This window comes from Sinohyriopsis cumingii, chromosome 2 (genome assembly GCF_028554795.1).
Source record: "Sinohyriopsis cumingii isolate HCF-2022 chromosome 2, ASM2855479v2, whole genome shotgun sequence".
Lineage (NCBI taxonomy): Eukaryota > Metazoa > Mollusca > Bivalvia > Unionida > Unionidae > Sinohyriopsis > Sinohyriopsis cumingii.
This window is the reverse complement of record NC_142962.1, coordinates 145140193-145159638: the sequence shown is the minus strand read 5'-3', so window position 1 is coordinate 145159638 and position 19446 is coordinate 145140193. Positions and strand designations below refer to the sequence as shown.

At 35.5% G+C, this 19446-nt stretch overlaps 1 protein-coding gene across 1 annotated transcript in view; it reads left to right on the top strand.

The window, feature by feature from the left end:
• Positions 1–19446, top strand: part of LOC149806016 (mitochondrial dicarboxylate carrier-like) — a 64808-nt gene that overhangs the window by 26318 nt on the left and 19044 nt on the right. Inside the window, exons 3-7 of the mRNA XM_089950861.1 lie at positions 3286–3446; positions 8712–8753; positions 11973–12087; positions 15913–16005; positions 17322–17402. Coding sequence (XP_089806987.1) covers positions 3286–3446; positions 8712–8753; positions 11973–12087; positions 15913–16005; positions 17322–17402 — 492 coding nt within the window. The remainder of the gene's footprint in view (positions 1–3285; positions 3447–8711; positions 8754–11972; positions 12088–15912; positions 16006–17321; positions 17403–19446) is intronic.

Here is a 19446-nt window from a genome sequence, read left to right as displayed (position 1 = left end):
ATTAAACAAGATTAATGGTATATAAAAAAGTAAGACATAAAAAGAAAACTCGGATGGGGGTCAATATTTTATTGTTCTACAACAGTTAGAAGGTCTGTTATCAAATGTTGTTTACAAAACTGTCAGTGAGCTTGCACAAGGTCACCTATGAGATAGAATTTTACATTACCCACAGCATTTGATAAAACAAAGTAACAAACAATGTAAATTAATATACATAAGAATATGTGAATTTGCTTTCAAAAGCTGTTATATGTCAATTATCCATGCCAGCAATAACAGGCTGACTTAAATCATGTTATTTATTCCCATACATTTTTATTGCATGTGGGGGATATTGTAATATCCTCCTTCCTTCAATCCCATAATATATTTCCTAAACAACAGGGAGGAATTTCATCAAACTTTGCTGTGCTGTTCATGTGATAACCATCGGTGACATGCATCTTTCTTGATTCCTACTCCTAGGAAGTGGTCTGAGAGATCTTCACATGCCAACATTGCAGTTACAAGACATTTTCAAATATTTTCTAACCAGACTTAACATACACCAGGGGTGCACAACCTTTTTTGGCCAAGGGCCAGATTGCATTTTCCAAGACCAGTTGAGGGCCAAAAACACTAATTTTCTTAAGATAATAACTGTTCACGGGCCAGATATCTGTGTTGTTTTAATTTACCCTGAGGGGCAGACAGAACACATTCATGAGCCGGATCCAGCCCACGGGCAACAGGTTGTGCACCCTAGACATACACAGTCATACCAAAAGGACTATTCATATATTTAATAATTTTCAATTATGACCCCTGGATCACTTTTGTGGGGTGGCTGTCAGTTGGCAGAGTTAGTGTAGAGGGTAAAGAGTGGAATATAAGTAAAATGCACATGTATTTGCAGTTGCCATGGCAGTAGCTCTGGTTAACTCGGGACAACTGGTTATAGGCCAGAAGAGCTGATGGGATGGTCTGTTGTGTGTCGTCCATTGTTATCAATACTCCCGTTAACCTACTTGGAGGATTGCCATGGAACTTTAAACACAGACACATTCATCCTGTGGTCTAGTTGTTCCTAAACAGAAATAGGTTTGGTTTGGTGCTTTATGGCAAAGGAAAACAAGTAGGTTAATTAATGCCAAGGCAATTTGAGTAAAGTGCCTTGCCAAAGGACACACCATGGTAGCTTACTCAGGCAGGTCCAACAGTAGGATTCAAACCCACACCCTTTCAGTCATGAGTCCAGCATGCTAACCACTGAGCCACCATTGCCTCCACTACTTCATCTCAAAAGAAAGTCCTGTGGATTTGGGATTTTCACCAGAAGACATTTTATGATGTTTAGTTGATCATGAAAGAAAATTGTGCAGATTTAACATTTCTGTATGGTTGCCATGGCAGCCTTCTTGAAAATTGTGTTACTTACTGTAACTTCTCCTGAATGGAAAGTCATTCTGACATAGAGTTTTCACTGAAAGCCTTATTATGATGTCTAGTTAGTCCTAAATGAAAATGGAACCAGTCTATTATCTATGGCAGCTACCTTGAAAATCTTGTTATTGCTACTCCTTCTGAAGAGGAAGTCATGTTGACATGGTGCGTGCAGCAGATGACTTATGATAACTAGTTGGTTCTAGATGAAAATCATGCCATTGGGATATCCATTGTATCCAGTAGGGTGTCCATCTTGAAAATCGTGTTACTGCCACTCCTGTATATGGATGATCATACCATGGGAATTTCACTACAAGACTAAATTTGATGTCTAGTTGGTCCTAAATAAAAATGTTGCTGATCTGACATCGGATATGGCCACCATGGGAGCCATCAATAAAATCTTGTTATTACTAATTCTCTTGAATGTAAGTTCACATAGGCATAGGATTTTCACTAGAAGATTCTTATGATGGCTCGTTGGTCTTAAATAAAAATCGTTACTGACCTGATAGCCAGTATGGGCAATATGATAGCCACCTTTAAGGTGTTGTTATCACAAACAGAAAGGCATATCAACATGGATTGCCTGCCGGAAAACTCCTCACTATATCTAGTTGGTTCTTAATTAAAATGGTTCCGATCTGATCTATAATATGGGTGCCATGGTGACCATTTTTAACTGTCTTGTTATTGCTTCATATTGATATGTGGTTTTGCCAACATTCTTCTTATTATGTGTGGTCCTAAATGTCAATCATCTTGCTACCAATATGGCGGCCACAGTGGCCAATTTGAAAATCTTTGTATTGCTCAAAAGGATCAGAGACGGTCTCAACACTCAGCAGATAAATAAGAAATGAAATGGTCTTATCTTAAATTCCTGGAAATTCATTTTGGCCAGTTAGTGTTAAGTCCCTTCAAGGAACTTTTGTTTTATATACTGCATTTGTGCATGTTTTTGTTTTTTCCACACTTGTATGTAGTATATAAGGAAAATGATTGGTCACTTATGATTACTTGACAGTATATAGTCATCAGTGACAGTTACTTTAAACATAGTTTATTTTTGTTATTGACTTGACCAGTCAGAATAATTTTTTTGTTTTCATAGCTTGTCTTGAAGTTTATTTTCTTTTATTCTTACCAATGATCATTTTAAAAATTCTGTTTTAAAGAATGGGAGACATGAGATTTCCCATTTAAATTATGGCCTGAACTTCTTTGTAGAATTCATTGTTAAGAATGATTTGAAGAAAGACCTTGATCAGTCTAAAGGATAAATAAATGTTACTGTCAGGTTCATACTAATGCGAGTGTTCAGTAGGTATGAAATTTATTACACATGTTTAATAACATTACACTTAGTGCCCACCCCCCCAACAATGGATGTGTTGTATTGTCAGATGAGTTCTTTAAAATGCATGTCCAATGATTAGAGGTTTATCATAGAACTTTAAAGACTTTGTTTTAATTTTGATTTAATTTTTGTGCAGAGTGATAGTTGATAGGTGCCACATCACAGTACATGATGTTGTTTCTATGCCATGGTATATGATGCTGTTTGCTGTCTCACAGTGTATGATGTTGTTAACCATCACATTGTGTTGTATTGTTTGCCATCTCAGTGTGAGATTTTTTTACCACGTCACAGTTCTTGATGTTGTTTGCCATTTTGTAGTGTGTGATGTTTGCCATCTCACAGTGTGTGATGCTGTTTGTCATCTCATAATGTGATGTTGTTTGTCATGTCAGTGTGTGATGTTGTTTGCCATGTCAGAGTGTGTGATGTTGTTTGCTTAATAAATGAGTGCCTATAATGGTTGCTTCATATTATAATGTCCTGTTTTCTTTCAGTTATCATATTCCATGACAAGATTTGCAATTTATGAGACTGTGAAGAAACAGCTTGTTACAGATGGAACCCCAATGCCATTTTACCAGAAAATCCTCTTGGCAGGATTTGCTGGTGCCACTGGTGGTTTTGTTGGTACTCCTGCAGATCTTGTCAATGTCAGGTAGAGTTAATTTAGTAATTCTTGAAAACAGGGATGGGTTGTTAAATGGCAGTTAACTTGGCTGGGCCTTCTCATGGACTGAGGAGGTGAACAGACTTTTGAACAGGTACCTGATTGGTCAGTTTTATGCTTTATTGTTTTCATAGTCTGATTCCTGGCCTCTTAACTGGACAGGTGCAGCCATGTGCTCTTCAGTTCCTATCTTTAATAACATAGATTTTATATGAAAATAAATTATTTCCTTGCAATAAACATCTTCCAGAGCTTTATTTAGGTAACCAAGTGACATTTTCAAATATGGTACATTAATAGCACCATGACCGACATTTAATCAGTTTATGCTGTGTCCATCTTGGATGTAGCATAGTGGTCATCTTGATTGTCCACATCATGACTTGTAGTGGACGGATTAAGTTTGATTGCCCCTACTTAAAAGTCACATCAATATAATCTAATAGTTGGCATCCACTACATTGTAAGGAGCTTGCCTATTGGGTGGGCTTCAGCTGACAGTCTGAAATGCTCTGTTTAAGCTGTATAGTCTGAAATGTTCAGTTTAAGCTGTATAGTCTGAAATGCTTTGTTTAAGCTGTACAGTCTGAAATGCCATTTAAGTTGTACAGTCAGAAATGCTCTGTTTAAGCTGTACAGTCTGAAATGCTTTGTTTAAGCTGTACAGTCTGAAATGCCATTTAAGTTTTACAGTCTGAAATGCTCTGTTTAAGCTGTACAGTCTGAAATGCTTTGTTTAAGCTGTACAGTCTGAAATGCCATCTAAGTTGTACAGTCTGAAATGCTCTGTTTAAGCTGTACATTTTGCTACTTTATGTTCTAAAACTTGCCCACTGAAGTGCATTAACACATGTAATGCTAGAAGTGAAATATTTTTGAGCAAAATAATCCTATGAAAGTATTTGGCTGATTCCCAAAGTTTATAGAGCATAGTGGGATAATGATTTCAATTACCATGGATATGAGAAAATATGACAAAGAGATTATGCTTTTAAAAGAAACCGAAAACACAGGTATGAGCCAGTTGACACAAAAAGAAAGTTGATGTTGAAGCAGTTGGGTCATGCTTGCATGGTTCGTTTGGTTAAAAAAAGCACATGCCTTTGAATATCAATCAGTGTAGAAAGAAAATGGCAGATTTTTGGTGGGGGATATGTACATATAACACAAGGTTGGCAACATAGTCTCTAGGGTGGTGGGTATGGGTGCAGTATAAAAGTTTGTACATTTGTTTATGCCATTCAGAATAATTTTACAAATCATATCTTGCCTTAAAGAGTGAATGTTAGTCATTTGCCTTGAGAGTATGACTATAGGGATGGTAGTTACAGAGTAATCCAGGAAAAAAAACATTGTAAATCCAACATGACAAAAATTAAGTGTCACTATTTCCAAGGTCAAGGTCGCATTTCTTATGACACAGGATAGTCCCTTAATCTTTAAATTCTAAATATTTTGTATATAATTATAAACATTGTGATCTTTTACTAATGTATACATTTATTGCTTAAACTAAAACGAAACTTTACTTTGGTTTGATGTATTTTTGCAAATGTGGTCATATGTAAATATCAAAGGGAGATAATTCAGGTTGCAACTATCATTTCACAGATATTTATTGCAGCAAATATGATACTGCCCTGCCCTTAGAAATATGACCTTGACCTGTGCCATGTGGTAGCCTCCAGCTTTGTAAACTTCTGCTGGTAGTATATAAATGTGAGTCATTCTCGAAGGTAGAATGTTGATATGCAGCTCCTATATTCATGAAAGGATGAGCCATCTCCAAAGCAAGCAGAGCCCAACAAAACTAAATTTCATTATTCCTGGATGGAGTATGACTTTGTAAAACAGGAGAAATATTGATAATTTTACTTTTTGCATGCACTGCAAACAACATACTGATTTTAGTTTTATTGGTGTATGACATTCGTTAATGTAGCAACACTACCTGGCATATTCGACACTCCCTTACAGCAATGTAGATGCATAAAGATCATTTTCTTTGCTGAGAAAAATCAACAAGCTCTTTGTTGGAGTTTGAACGACAGTAGTACCATCCAGTAATCAGTGATTGTACAGATTAACACAAATGACGTTTGCAATATTTTCAACCTGAACAGATGAGAGCAATTAAGATTGCATCTGATTAAGAAAATATTCCACTGTCCAATGGATTTTAAAGACAGAACCTTGGTATTTTTAATTTTGTGTGCGTGTGTGTGTGTAACAGTACTAAATCTGTCAGATATTTTTTTTTAAAGTGTAATAAATCCTTAAAAAAGATATTTTAAAAATAAATAAATTCAGACTTGAATTTCCAATAATTTTCTTTAACCATGTATGAAAATGTAACTGCTTTTCAATTGGAAATGTGCACTGCCCACTCACTCTTTTGGGACCTCAAAACACGTTAATAGATGAATCATAAAAAAACAGCGAGAGTTAAGAGAAAATGAGAAATTCCTCCAAATGTAAATATTCCTGCTGTCTTTGTGGATAGAGTCACAGAATCCAGATAATCAGATTGATTTTTGAAGTTATTTATCTCAGGACCATGATAGTAATCATGAAAAACTTTTCCATAAACAAAAAGGAATACATCAAGCATAATGACCTGGGCAACATTAATGATCACCGATTTTCACGCACAACATTGAGTTGAATCTACAACACCATCTTGGTACTCACTGCTTGATGTACAGATAAGCAAGAATGTTGATGTTTATCATTTTATACTTTAGAACGAACCAATACTCTCTAAATACTGAATATGAAAGTGGCAATACTCTCTAAATACTGAATGTGAAAGTGGCACTACTCTCTAAATACTGAATGTGAAAGTGGCAATGCACTCTAAATACTGAATGTTAAAGTGGCAATACTCTCTAAATACTGAATGTGAAAGTGGCAATACTCTCTAAATACTGAATGTCAAAGCATTAAATATGCACATCTCAGTGTGCAATTTTTACCTTAAAGCTGTGTTGTGATACAGTCATCTGTATCCATATATACTCACAACACGAGTCCAACTGCAAACTGCACAGACCCAGATCTAGCATCGCATAATGTGCAGGCAGATCTGGGTCTGTGCAGTTTTTCTAGTAGTAATCAGTAGAACAAATAATATCGATCCTGATCTGCAGGCACATTATGCAATGGCAGATAATAATCTTTGTTGTTTGCAGTTTGACTTGACTCATAAGCGACATATTGTCTACTTAGTCATTAGTGGTATGAGGGAAATGGTTAATTATTGAAATAAAGAATGTATTAATTTTTAGGGAAAATGGGGAGTTTTAGGAGCAAAGTCTTCATGGATCACATTAGATTCAAAACTGCTGATTTTTATCCACTTAAATGCCTAGAGGTGGGGTATTTTGTCACGTATTTGTCATGTTTACATTACATTAATAGGTTAGATTCCATTTGTTCCCAGAGAGGTACATGAATTCCATGATGACTGCACAAGAAGTGCTGATAATGTGTTACAACATAAACAAGTGCTAACTTGCAGAGTATTTTTATTTTCATATGCTTGAATAAAGTTCAGGTTTCATGTTGGCATTTCATATCATGCTGGACAGGGTCATAGTGGTAGTAGTGAGTTGAAAAGCTGACTAATTGTAAATTTTATTTTAGATACATATCAAATGAAAGGTTTTCACAATAAGGTACACATTATAGTATACATTTGGAACAGCATTTGAATTTCAGATGCAAAGTATTGGAATTATATTGATGAGCCACTGAGGTTGATTACTCTTATTTGTAAGAGTCTACCTAATGACCAAGAAGTGAATATTTTACAAAAGGGTGGACTAGAAGGGCAGCATGCTTAAATTGGGTTAGGAATATTTTACAGAAGGGTGGGCTAAAACGGTAACTTGTCTCAATGGGGTTAGGAACATTTTACAGAAGGGTGGGCGAGAAGGGCAGCATGTTTAAATGGGGTTAGGAACATTTTACAAAAGGGTGGGCTAGGAGGACAGCTTGCTTAAATGGGGTTAGGAACATTGTACAGAAAGTGGGCAAGAAGGGCAGCTTGTCTCAGTGGGGCTAGGAACATTTTACAGAAGTGTGGTCTAGACGGGCAGCATGTTTAAATGGGGTTAGGAACATTTTACAAAGGGGAGGCAAGAAGGGCAGCATGTTCAAATGGGGTTAGAAATATTTTACAGTAGGGTGGGCTAGGAGGACAACTTGCTTAAATGGGGTTAGGAACATTTTACAGAATGGTGGGTAAGAAGGGCAGCATGTTTAAATGGGGGTTAGGAACATTTTATTGAAGGGTGGCCTAGAAGGGCAACTTGTTTTATAAGTGTGCTTTAATAGATATATTTTCTGTGGCCCTTATCAGAATCAAGGATGTAATGTGAAAATAAATGATAATTTATATATGTGTCAAACATAAGATATGTATTGAATGGTATATTGTAGAGTTGAATTAATGAAAAACAAATGCCAAATATTTTTGTGCGGAATTAATAGTAAACATAATTAGTATATTTTAGTGTGTAATTAATTGAAACAAATTGTGTATTTTAGTGCGGAATTACTGGAAAACAAAAGCTGTGTCTTTTAGTGTGGATTTAATGGAAAACAACAGGATATATTTTCATGTATTTGGAATAATTGGAAAACAGGGTGGTATTTTAGTGTATTCAGCAAGAATACACAATAACTGAAGTATACTTTTGTGTATATTGAATTAATGAAGAACAACAGTTGTATATTATTTTAGTGATTATAAGAGAGGCAGTCGGTAGAGGGGACCTATATAAAGTAGAAAGAGGGGATCTATATACAGTAAAAAGAGGGAATGTCACCCAGTTTTATTTAGCTAGATCACTGACAATTTTTTCTTGGTATTTGCAGTATTTGCAGATTGTATTTCTAAAAGTAAAATTATATGATGTATCAGTACACAAGGTACGATACAATATTTATTGATACATATAATAAAATAAAGAGGTAAAAGATAATTATTCATGGCCATTGAAGATTAAAAGTAACCTGAATAAAGAAAATATAATTTTGAATTGATTGTCTGCTTTTAGTTTAAATGTGTATATGAAAATGGCAAAATAATAAATATTTCAGGGAATTGTTTCATGACAAGTGTTTTTAAGAGTGTACAGTTCACATTTTAATAAAAATAGTTTTACAAAATTGTTCTACTGTCTCAAATGTAGTCCTCTTACATGTTAATACTGGTAGTCTATTTTTTTATGTACACTTTTGTTTCAGAATGCAAAATGATATAAAACTTCCAAAAGAACAAAGGAGAAAGTAAGTATGGAACTTCAAACTGTTACTCACAAATACTTTTGTAATATTGGTTTCTAAAAGTCTCGTTTTTTATTTTTTCCAACCATTTTAAAGAAAACTGGGGGACATAGTATTTATGCCTTAGTTCATCCATCAAACTCTATAACTTGAAGATATTTGAGCTTAAGGAGTGAAACTTTATGTACTTTTACATCATCACTTGAAATTTTGTCCTGTCTTCAAGGTCAAGGTCATGGCTCAGTATGTTTTGTTTTCCATCACTTTCCTTCAACAGTATTACTTTACACTGTTCGAGATTTAGAGATGAAATTTTATGTACATCGTCATTAGATTCTGTGTTATGTACGAGACTGAGGTTGCTGTCTTCAAGGTCAGAGTACGGTTATAGCTCATGATTTTGTTTTCCATCAGATGTTCCCTTATGCTTTATATCTTTGGCACCATTCCAGGTCAAGGGATGAAACTTGGTCTATATAGACATCATGACTAGAAGGTATGTTTCATATCACATTAGAGGGTGGAGGTCCTATTTTCAAGGTCAAGGTCACATCTCAATATTTTCATTTCCATCACACTTTGCTTAGTCTTCAGGTACTAAATCTGTCAGATATTTTGTATTTGTATGTGTATTTAATCCTCAAAAAAGATATAGGCCTGTTCGATAAGGGTTGTCACCACCCCTGACAATAGGCTTCCTTGAAGAGCTCTTTGGTACATTGAAATCAGAAACCATGTGCATGAATTTACAATCCTTATTTCTGGTGAGCAATACTCCCATTGTGGATGCATCAACTGGCTAGTCGCTAGCCCCAAGCAATACTGAATAAAAAATACCAGCATTTTTGTGTGCAGTTTTACACATTTCTGTTGGCATAGATCGATCTAGAGCAGGGGTGAGCAAACTGCAGCCCACAGGCTGCATGCCAAGGGCTTTCATGCGGTCTGCCAGGGTTTTCATGCAGCCTAGGAACAAGTCATCATTCACACTGACTCTGTTTATGTTACTCTGTTTATCAAATAAATGTGCTTCTTTTGAAGTTTAAGTTTAAGTTTTCAAATATTAACAACATATTAACAACTGAAAATTAATTATGATGTTATTTAGAGAAACCTTTTGTTTTTGCTATTTCAAATATTAATTATTTTACTTAATGAACTATGCGGCCCGTGACAAGGTGTAAATTTGTGTATGCGGCACTTGCACTGGAAAGTTCGCCTACCTCTGGTATAGTCAGTGGTTGTATATGATTATTTGCCTATACGGAAAATGTTTGTATAGGAATGCTTTAGTTGCATGGATAGACAAATGAAGACGTACTTAATAAGATACATTCACATATATACTGTTGGATAGCTTTAATTCTGTGCTTCAGATCTATAGTATTAGCATCCAGATATGTGGCACCATCATAAAAAGGCAAGGGAAGAGGCACATAGCATGAATAAGTGGATTGGTTAAGTCGCTAACCCTGTGCGATACTGAGTAAAGAATACCAACTTTTTTATTTTACATTTTTGCACATTTCTTTTGGCATAGATCGATCTAGAGTGATGAGAACCATATAAATTGATATCAAATTGTCAAAATTGGTGGTTGTATATGATTAGTATGACTTGTTTGCCTATATGGAAAATGTTTGAATATGTAGGCATTAGGCGCATGGACACACAATGAAGACATACTTAATAAGATACATACACATATATACTGTTGTATAGCTTGAATTTTATGCTTCACATCCATAGTATCAGCAACAAGATATGTGGCACCATCCCAAAATGGCACGGGTAGATGCATGTATCAAGAAAATGAGGATCAGTAGCGTTCGTATGGGAAGGCAGTAGGAGCATTAACAGACAAATGAAGATGTACTTAATAACATACCTACACATCTTATAGACTGTTGTATAGCTTGAATTCTATGCTTCACATTTACAGTATTAGCATCAAAATAGGTGGTACCATCATAAAACAGCATGGGTAGATGCACGTAGCCTGGATATGAAAATCGGTAAATTCTCAAGCAATACTTAATAAAAAAAATACAAACTTTTTTATTTTGCATTTGTTCAAATTCCTGTTGGCACAAATGACTTTAGAGTGATGAGGAACTTATCAGTTGATATCAAATTTGTCCAAATCAGTGGTTGTTTACAGTTGGTATGACTTTTCTGCCTATACAAATAACGTTCATGTATGAATGCATTAGGTGCACAGATAGCCAAATGAAGATGTACTTAATAAGATACATACACATATTATATACAGTTGTATAGCTTGGACACTGTGCTTCACATCTATGGTATTAGCATCAAAATATGTGGCACCATCACAGCATGGGTAGAGGCATGTAGCAAGGATATGAAGATCAGTAATGTTTGTATAGCAAAGTATTAGGTGAATGGACAGACAAATGAAGAAGTAATTAATAACATATCTACACATATATATTTTTTTGTAGTTTGAATTCTGTGCTTCACATCTGTTGTATTAGCATCAAAATATGTGGTACCATCGCAAAACTGCATGGGTAGAAGTATGTTGCAAGGATATGAAATCCAGTAAATTTGCATGCGATACTGGTTAAAAAATTTTAAAAAAATATACATTAAGATACATACAAACGCTATATACTGTTGGATAGCTTTAATTCTATGCTTTGTTGGCCTCCATCACAGCATATTGGTTTGCTCACTGGAAGAGTATTGCATAAATGGTAAATTAGGGGAATTAATAAGTCAAGGGACGTAACAACCATTATTGAACAGGCCTATACACCTACCCGGTGTGCAAGTTGAGTGTGTGTGTGGGTGTGTGTGTGTGTGATTTGGATTTCTAGTGTAGTTTCAACAATTTTTCAGTCATATTTCTACGATATCTGCAGTGTGACAGTTTATAGTGATGTCTAGCACTGGGTCATCATGCCACAGACATGTAGCATGATGTCCCACCAACATTATCCTGACACCAGGCTGACCAGTCGTAACACTAACCTCTTAATGCTAAGCACTAAGCGAGGCAGCTGTTGGTACCATTTTTATAAATCTTTGGTATGACTCGGCCAGGGATGGAACCCATGACCTCCCACATCCAAGGCGGTGTGAAAATTGAAAATACAGATTAATTTGTAATTCATCTGAAATATTTTTAATTCATTGAAGTTATTAAGAATGTGCCTTTCTTACTTGAATTTTACAGTCATTACATATTAATTTCAGTTACAAGCATGCAATAGATGGATTGTGGCTAGTCTACAAACATGAAGGGCTGAAAAAAAGTTTTGGGGGAGCCACTATGGCCACTTCAAGAGCAGTGTTTGTCACTATAGGCCAAGTAAGTTGATGTAATAAGCTTAATTGGCTGTTGAATATGCCTGCCATACAGTAGAGGGTACATGTTACAATATATTGCAATGTTGTCTGTTCATATGTTCAAGCATTACCAATTTTATTTCAGCCCAATAAGTCAAGTTGGCCACCATCTGCAGTTATCATATTTTGTGGATGGCTTACAGTTGGGGTAAGGAAGAGCATTGTTAATGATGGGGGCTCTAGAGTCACTGTGACTCAAAGAAGATAAATGTTTTCTGCATATTATCTTGAGTTGTCCACAATCAACAGTGATCATGCTTTTTGAATGTTTTGAACTTGTAGGGAATGATGCATGGTGAAGAAACACACTAAGATTTTAGGTTTTAAAGATCAAAGGTCAGGGTTTCTGTCACTGAGATAATACAGTTGGTTTCTGCACAATAACTCAAGTTGTCCACTATCTTTAGTGTGCACTATGTAGATGGCCTGCACTTGGGATAAATACAAACCCAATTTGTTTTGGGGGTCTAAAGGGATATGGTGAAGGTCATGTGTCTGAAAGAATCATAAAGGTTTTTGCAGAATGACTCAAGCTATTTACCATCTACTGTTACCAAAGTTTGTGAATGTCTTGTACTTGGGGTAAGGAACAACACAATTGATATGGGGATCAAACAGTCAGAGATCAAAGGCTCAGGGGGTCGCAAAAGCTGGTTTCTGCACAATGACTAAAGTTGTTCGCTTACAACAGTTGCCAAACTTTGGGGATGGCTTGCAAGTGGGGTAAGGAAGAAACCCTATTGATTTCAGGTTGAAACGTCATTGATTAAGGTCAGTGTGACTGAAAGAAGAAAACTGCTTTTGGCTCAATAATTTGAGTCCTTCAGTGCTACAGTTACCAAAATGGGCAGATAGCTTGCACATAGAATAAGGTAGCACCCAATCGATTTTGGGATCAAAATGTCAAAAGTCAGGTTCATTGATGGTTCCTGCACAATGATATGAGTTATACATCACATTCTTTGACCAAACTTAATGGATGACATGTACGTGGGATACTGGAATAGGTAAATATAATTTTGCAGTCAAAAACTCAGAAGCTAAGGACACTTGGACTGAAAGAGGAAAATTGGTTTGTGCACAGTAACTTGAGTTTTATATGACATACCTGGACCAAAATCTATACAGGGTTTAAATATGGGGTAAAGAAATCTATTGACTTTGGCATCAAAAGGTCAAAGATCATGGTCAGTGTGACAGAGAAGAAATTTTTTTGCTGCACAAATTTTCTTGTTTCCAACATAGAGAACTGTTAACACATTAACCCCTGGAGTTTTTTGTTGTTTTCACCTGAAATATGAGTAGGAAACACATTTTGAAAGCTATTTCTGAATGCATCCTAATACATCAACTTCTTGGTGATTTTCCAATAACCTAATGCCTAGTTGTGCTAGAAACATCATTTTTCATTGGCTGTTTGGCTTGCGCATGATCAGAAGGGTAAAAGTTGGATTTTTTTAAATGGACCTATTATTTTCGTATTGAGACCACTCTTTATTCCAAATGCCCATCTTATCCTACTTTTTGAAAACGTTCATCTGTCTCTTTGCAGTTCATACCAGCCTGCCTTAGATCTGAGACCAAAAAGTCTAAAATCCAGACACAAAATCAGATTCTGACCATGGGTGAATTTTGAGTGGGGAAAAAATCGGGTCCAAAAAATTAGGTTTTTCCCTCTGTATTTTGTAGTGCAACTTGAACTTCCAGATTAATTGGTATCATTGTAGAGCTACATCTGTCTACCTTTCTATAATACCACCCACTTTAGTGTATCATACATGACCTTGACGCTATAGAGCTCAGCAGTAGGTTACTGCCTCCTGCCACGTTAACTCATTGCCAGGGGTTAATGTGTTAAACATGGGATGAATGTATAAATGTGCCTTTCACAGTACTTGCGCTAAATTCTGCTGAAGAAGCAAAATTCTGGTTACATAGGCAGTAATGTTTTATGCTGGGCACATTGTGTTACACATGTCCATATATCTATGCATCCACCTGTCATACCCAGGTTAAGTTATTGATTAGGTCATTTTTCGGGCACTGTGGTGGGACATCAAATTTCAGGTGTACATATATATTTGCTGAAGATTAGACCAATTTTTTTTAATGCATTATATAGTGTAGGAGAGACATAGTGATCTCTTTTCCAACAGTGTTGTCATCTTAGCCCTCGGTGTCATTTTTTTGTATTTATGTATGTTTCTGTGATTCCATGGTATGTACAGCAATGAAACCTGATTTTGTATTAATCTTGGGTACTAATCACCAAGTACATAAGTGGGTTCACTGAACTACTTTTTCATGTGTCATTATGTTAGGTTTTTGCATAAGTTGATGTTGATACTGACAAACCACTTTTCTCCTACAGTTATTGCCTTTTTTGATGCGAGTTTCTTGAAAACTGCTGAGTCATTCTCTAAAAAATGGAGACAAAAGTAATAAAGTAAACCCAACATTAATTGTTGTTGTTGTTGTAGGGTTTAATGCCATTTTTCAGTACACGATAGGCTATACATGGCGGCCAGTATTAATGGTGGAGGAAGAACCCGGGAAATCCCTGGAAAGAACCACTGACCCTCGAGAAGCTACTGGCAAACTTTCTCACATACCCACATTGGCAGAATCCGAGACTTGAACCTACGCAGACAGAGGTGAGATGGCAGTGCAGTGATCCGTAATGGAGAGCACTTTAGACCACTCAGCCACTCGGGGCCCCAACATTAATTGAAACATTTGACTATGACTTTGACTTGCTCTACTGCAGAGTGTAAGTAAAGAGTAGTATGTTTGAATGAAATAGCCAATCCCTCCACCACTACTACTTGCAATGACTCTGTTCCTGTCTATGTTAGCACACAATGTCAAGTGCCGGTGTACATTATGTGGGAGTGATCAGAAGCTTCTAATTAGAAAATAAAGATGAAAATGGAAGAGGGGGTGAGGGTGCATGTATGTGGCTTTGTTTGCTTATGTATGCCAGATGACTGTTGGATATTGTTTAATAACCATACAGGGTATATTGGTAACAAAGACAAAGAAGACTTAATGATTTATTTAATGATGGTTCAATAATAATGAAATGTCAGATTTGTTTTAAGAAACTAACATATTTAAAAAAATGAAAAAGGAAAGAGATTTGTTTTAGGAATTCAACATCTTGCCAAAATGACTGCATCAGGCTCTTGTTACTAAAGGTTTATAGTGCTTCATGCATTTCTGAAATTATTGTAAATTTGCAGAAAATAAGCCACAACCATACTATAACCAGATTCATGTTATAATGATATGTGTTATAGTGTGCTGCAACTGTATTGTGCCAGAAATATAGTCTCTCTGATTACTAGGTTTGGCTATTATATTTTTATAAAATGTTAGCAATTTTTGCAGATGTTGCCAAAATTACACTTTACAACTTTTCTGAATACCATATATACTCACATAAAGATGAGTCCAACTGCAGACTGCACAAATCCAGATCTGCCATTGCATAATGCACCAGTAGATCTAGGTCTGTGCAGTTTGTTGGGAGTAGTCAGTAGAAAAAACAACATAGATCCCTCATGTGCAGGTGCATCATACTATGGCAGATCAGGATCTTTTTTGTTAGCAGTTTGACTCTACTTATAAGTGTGTATATAAGGTTATTGATAATAATGGTATTATTAGTAAAGATACTGTATATATATTGTATGCCTAGAAATAAATACCAAGAGAAGACTTGTGTGATATTTTTTGTTGTCTGTTTCTGTGTGATGGTTATATAGTATTTAATCTGGTCTTTCAGCTGGCTTGTTATGACCAAATCAAGCAGGTGGTGTTAATGACAGGTTTCCTGAAGGACAACCTATTCACTCACTTCACTTGCAGTATAATAGCAGTAAGTTAGTTTTGATTTATGTAGTTTTTATTACATGGTGTTTTATTACGCAGATTCATATATATTTAGATAGATAGATATAATACAGTAACTGATCTAGCCCCGCAATCTTTTTTTTTAAAATAAAGAAACCATTTATCAAAAGTTAAAGAAATAAATTTTCATTGGACAGACGTGTGATAAAATCATTTGTCTAAAACTTTAAAATTCTTTGATGTACATGTTTTGAATTAATTTATTTTCATGGGCATAATATTTTGTAGATTTCAGAACATTACATTTTATATTGTGCTAAATCTTTGAGTATACCACAATCAGATGTGCCATTGACAGATATTCCACATAGATATGCCACTGACATATATACGATAGACAGATATGCCACTCAATATATACCACAGACAGATATGCCACTGAATATATACCACAAACAGATATGCCACTGACATATATACCATATTTATGCCACTGACATACATACCACAGATATGCTGCTGACATATATACCAGTTATGCCACTGACATATATAACACAGACAGATATGCCACTGACATATATACCACAGACAGATATGCCACTGACATATATATCACAGACATATATATCACAGACAGTTATGCCACTGACATACATACCACAGATATGCTGCTGACATATATACCACAGATATATATGCCACTGACATATATACCACAGACAGATATGCCACTGACATATATCACAGACAGTTATGCCACTGACATATATACCACATATATGCTGCTGACAGTTTTGCAACTGAAAGATTTGCCACTAACATTTATGGCTCTGACTGTTATGTCATTGACATAATGGCATTTGTAACAAAGACATTGTACATTCATTTGGGTATTTAAATTAATGATTTAATAGCAAAGACATTAGGCATTAATTTCAATATTTAAATTCATGATTTGTAGCAAAAACATATTATATTAATTGTAAATTCATGGATTGTAGCAACCAAAAAACCCTCAGAATGAATGTCCTAAAAACAAATGTGAATTCAAAGTAGTTTGGTGATATGGTGCTCAAGCTAAAGGTAAAGATAAAGAAATATAATGGTCAGGTTAAGGATCAGACCAAAATATATATGACAATACAATTAAGGGTCAGACTTAACAGATATGTTGGTCAAATTAAGGGTCAGAAGTAACAGTTAAATAATAAGTGTGAATTCCTGTATGATAAGCAGAAATAAAAGTAGGTTGCTGTGAAAAGGGTTGCGGTGTAAGAGTTGAACAAGTACAGATCAGATGGAGAAAAAAAATTTATTTTCCTTTTTATTTATGATCAGGGTGCCATAGCTACTTTATTAACACAACCCTTAGATGTGATGAAAACTAGAGTGATGAATGCCAAACCAGGTCAATATTCTGTAAGTATCAGACTCTATCTGGCTTTTATGTCTGTCTGTCTGCCTGTCTGCCTTTTGTCAGAATATAGAGAAATACCTAATTAAGCCATAGCCTAGCACCCTTATCCCAGATATGGGAACTTGTAACAAACCAGTAGTTCACTAATTTTATATTGCTTGTTGTTAAATTGGCAATGTTAAGTTCAAAGGAATATGTGACCTGCATCAGGAGTTCAGTTTGTGCAGAAAGTTGGTTAGATCAGGTGCAACTTTGAATATTGATATATGTATATACATATTTCAGCTTTAAGAAGGCGTATGTACATTTAAAAAATGAAATACTGAGATAATCGGTTAATGTAAAGAATTCATCATTTAGTAAGTATTCTTGTATTTATTTGTAAAATAGTTCAGTTTCCAGATCTGCTTGGTCATAGACTAGAAGAGCTCATGGGAATGCCTGTTGTCCATTGTTTGACATCCATCCATTAGGATAAGTTTGTTATCACTCCTCCTTAACTACTCGGTCTTAATTGAAAATGATGATGCTCAGACATCCAATAGGGCCACCACATCAGTCATCTTGAAAATATCCTTGTTGCTGCTACTCCACCTGAATGGAGGGTCATATCAACATGGGTTTTTCACTAAGACTTCTTCATTGTCTTGTTGGCCTTTAATGAAAAAGGTGCCAATCTGACATCCAGTATGGCCACAACAGCAGATATCTTATAAATATTGTTATTGATATTCCTCCTGAACTGAAGGTCATATCAATATGGGATTTTCACCAGAAGACTTTTTAAGATCTATCATTAGTCCTAACTTCTAATAATATAGCCACAACAGTGACTTTCTTTAAAATCTTGTTATCACTGTGCCTTCAGAATGGATTGTCATATCAACATAGAATTTTCACCAAAAATCATTTTATGAAGTCTTGTTGGTCTTAAAAGAAAATGATGCTGATCTGACATTCATTATGGCTGCCACAGCAGCCACCTTATACATAATGTTATTGCTACACAAATTGAATGGAAAGTGGTATTGGCATGGGATTTTCATAAAGGCTTCTTATGATGTCTAATTAGTTCTAATTAAGAATGATACAGCCTGGACATTCAGTAAGGGCACCACAAAAAGCATCTTGAAAATCTTGTTATCGCTTCTACACCTGAATGGATGGTTATGTCAGTGTATGGTTTTCAATGAAAGACTTCTTATGATGTCCTAAATGAAAATGGTGCTAATCTGACAGTTACTATGGTCACCACATCAGCCATCTTGAAAATCTTGCTATTGCTACTCCTCTTGAATGGACATTAATATTGTCAGCTTGGGGTTTTCATAGGAAGGTTTTTGGTATCTATCTGGTCTTAAACAAAATTTGTGCTGATCAGATATTCAATATGGGTACCAGATTGACCATCTTAAAAATATTGTCAATACTCCTCCTAGATGGAAAGTCATATTAGCATTGGGTTCTCACAAGAAGATTTCTTACGTTATCTGATTGATGCTAATGACAATAGTGTTGTTGTGACATCCATTATGGCTGCCATTGCAACTATCTAAAAAATGTTATTGATAACTCCACCATAAAGGAAAGTCATATTGACATAGAGTTTTCACTAGATACTAATTATGATATCTAGTTAGTCCTGAATGAATATGATGATGATCTGACGTCATATACCTCTGCTATAATGAACGTATTGAAGATGTTCTGACAAGATCTCCTGGATGGTTAGATCAAAATGTTCTCACAACATCTCCTGGATGGTCAGATCAAAATGTTCTCACAAGATCTCCTGGATGGTCAAATCAAAATGTTCTCACAAGATCTCCTGGATGGTCAAATCAAAATGTTCTCACAAGATCTCCTGGATGGTCAAATCAAAATGGAGTTCTCAGAAAAAGATCTACAATAGTGTTGGTTTGTTGAAAATGAAAATGATGCTGATCTTATATCCAGTATGGCTGCCACAGTGCCTAATATAAAAATCTTTTAGCTCAAGAATAACATAGATGATTTCAACACTTGGCATTTTACAAAGAAGAAATG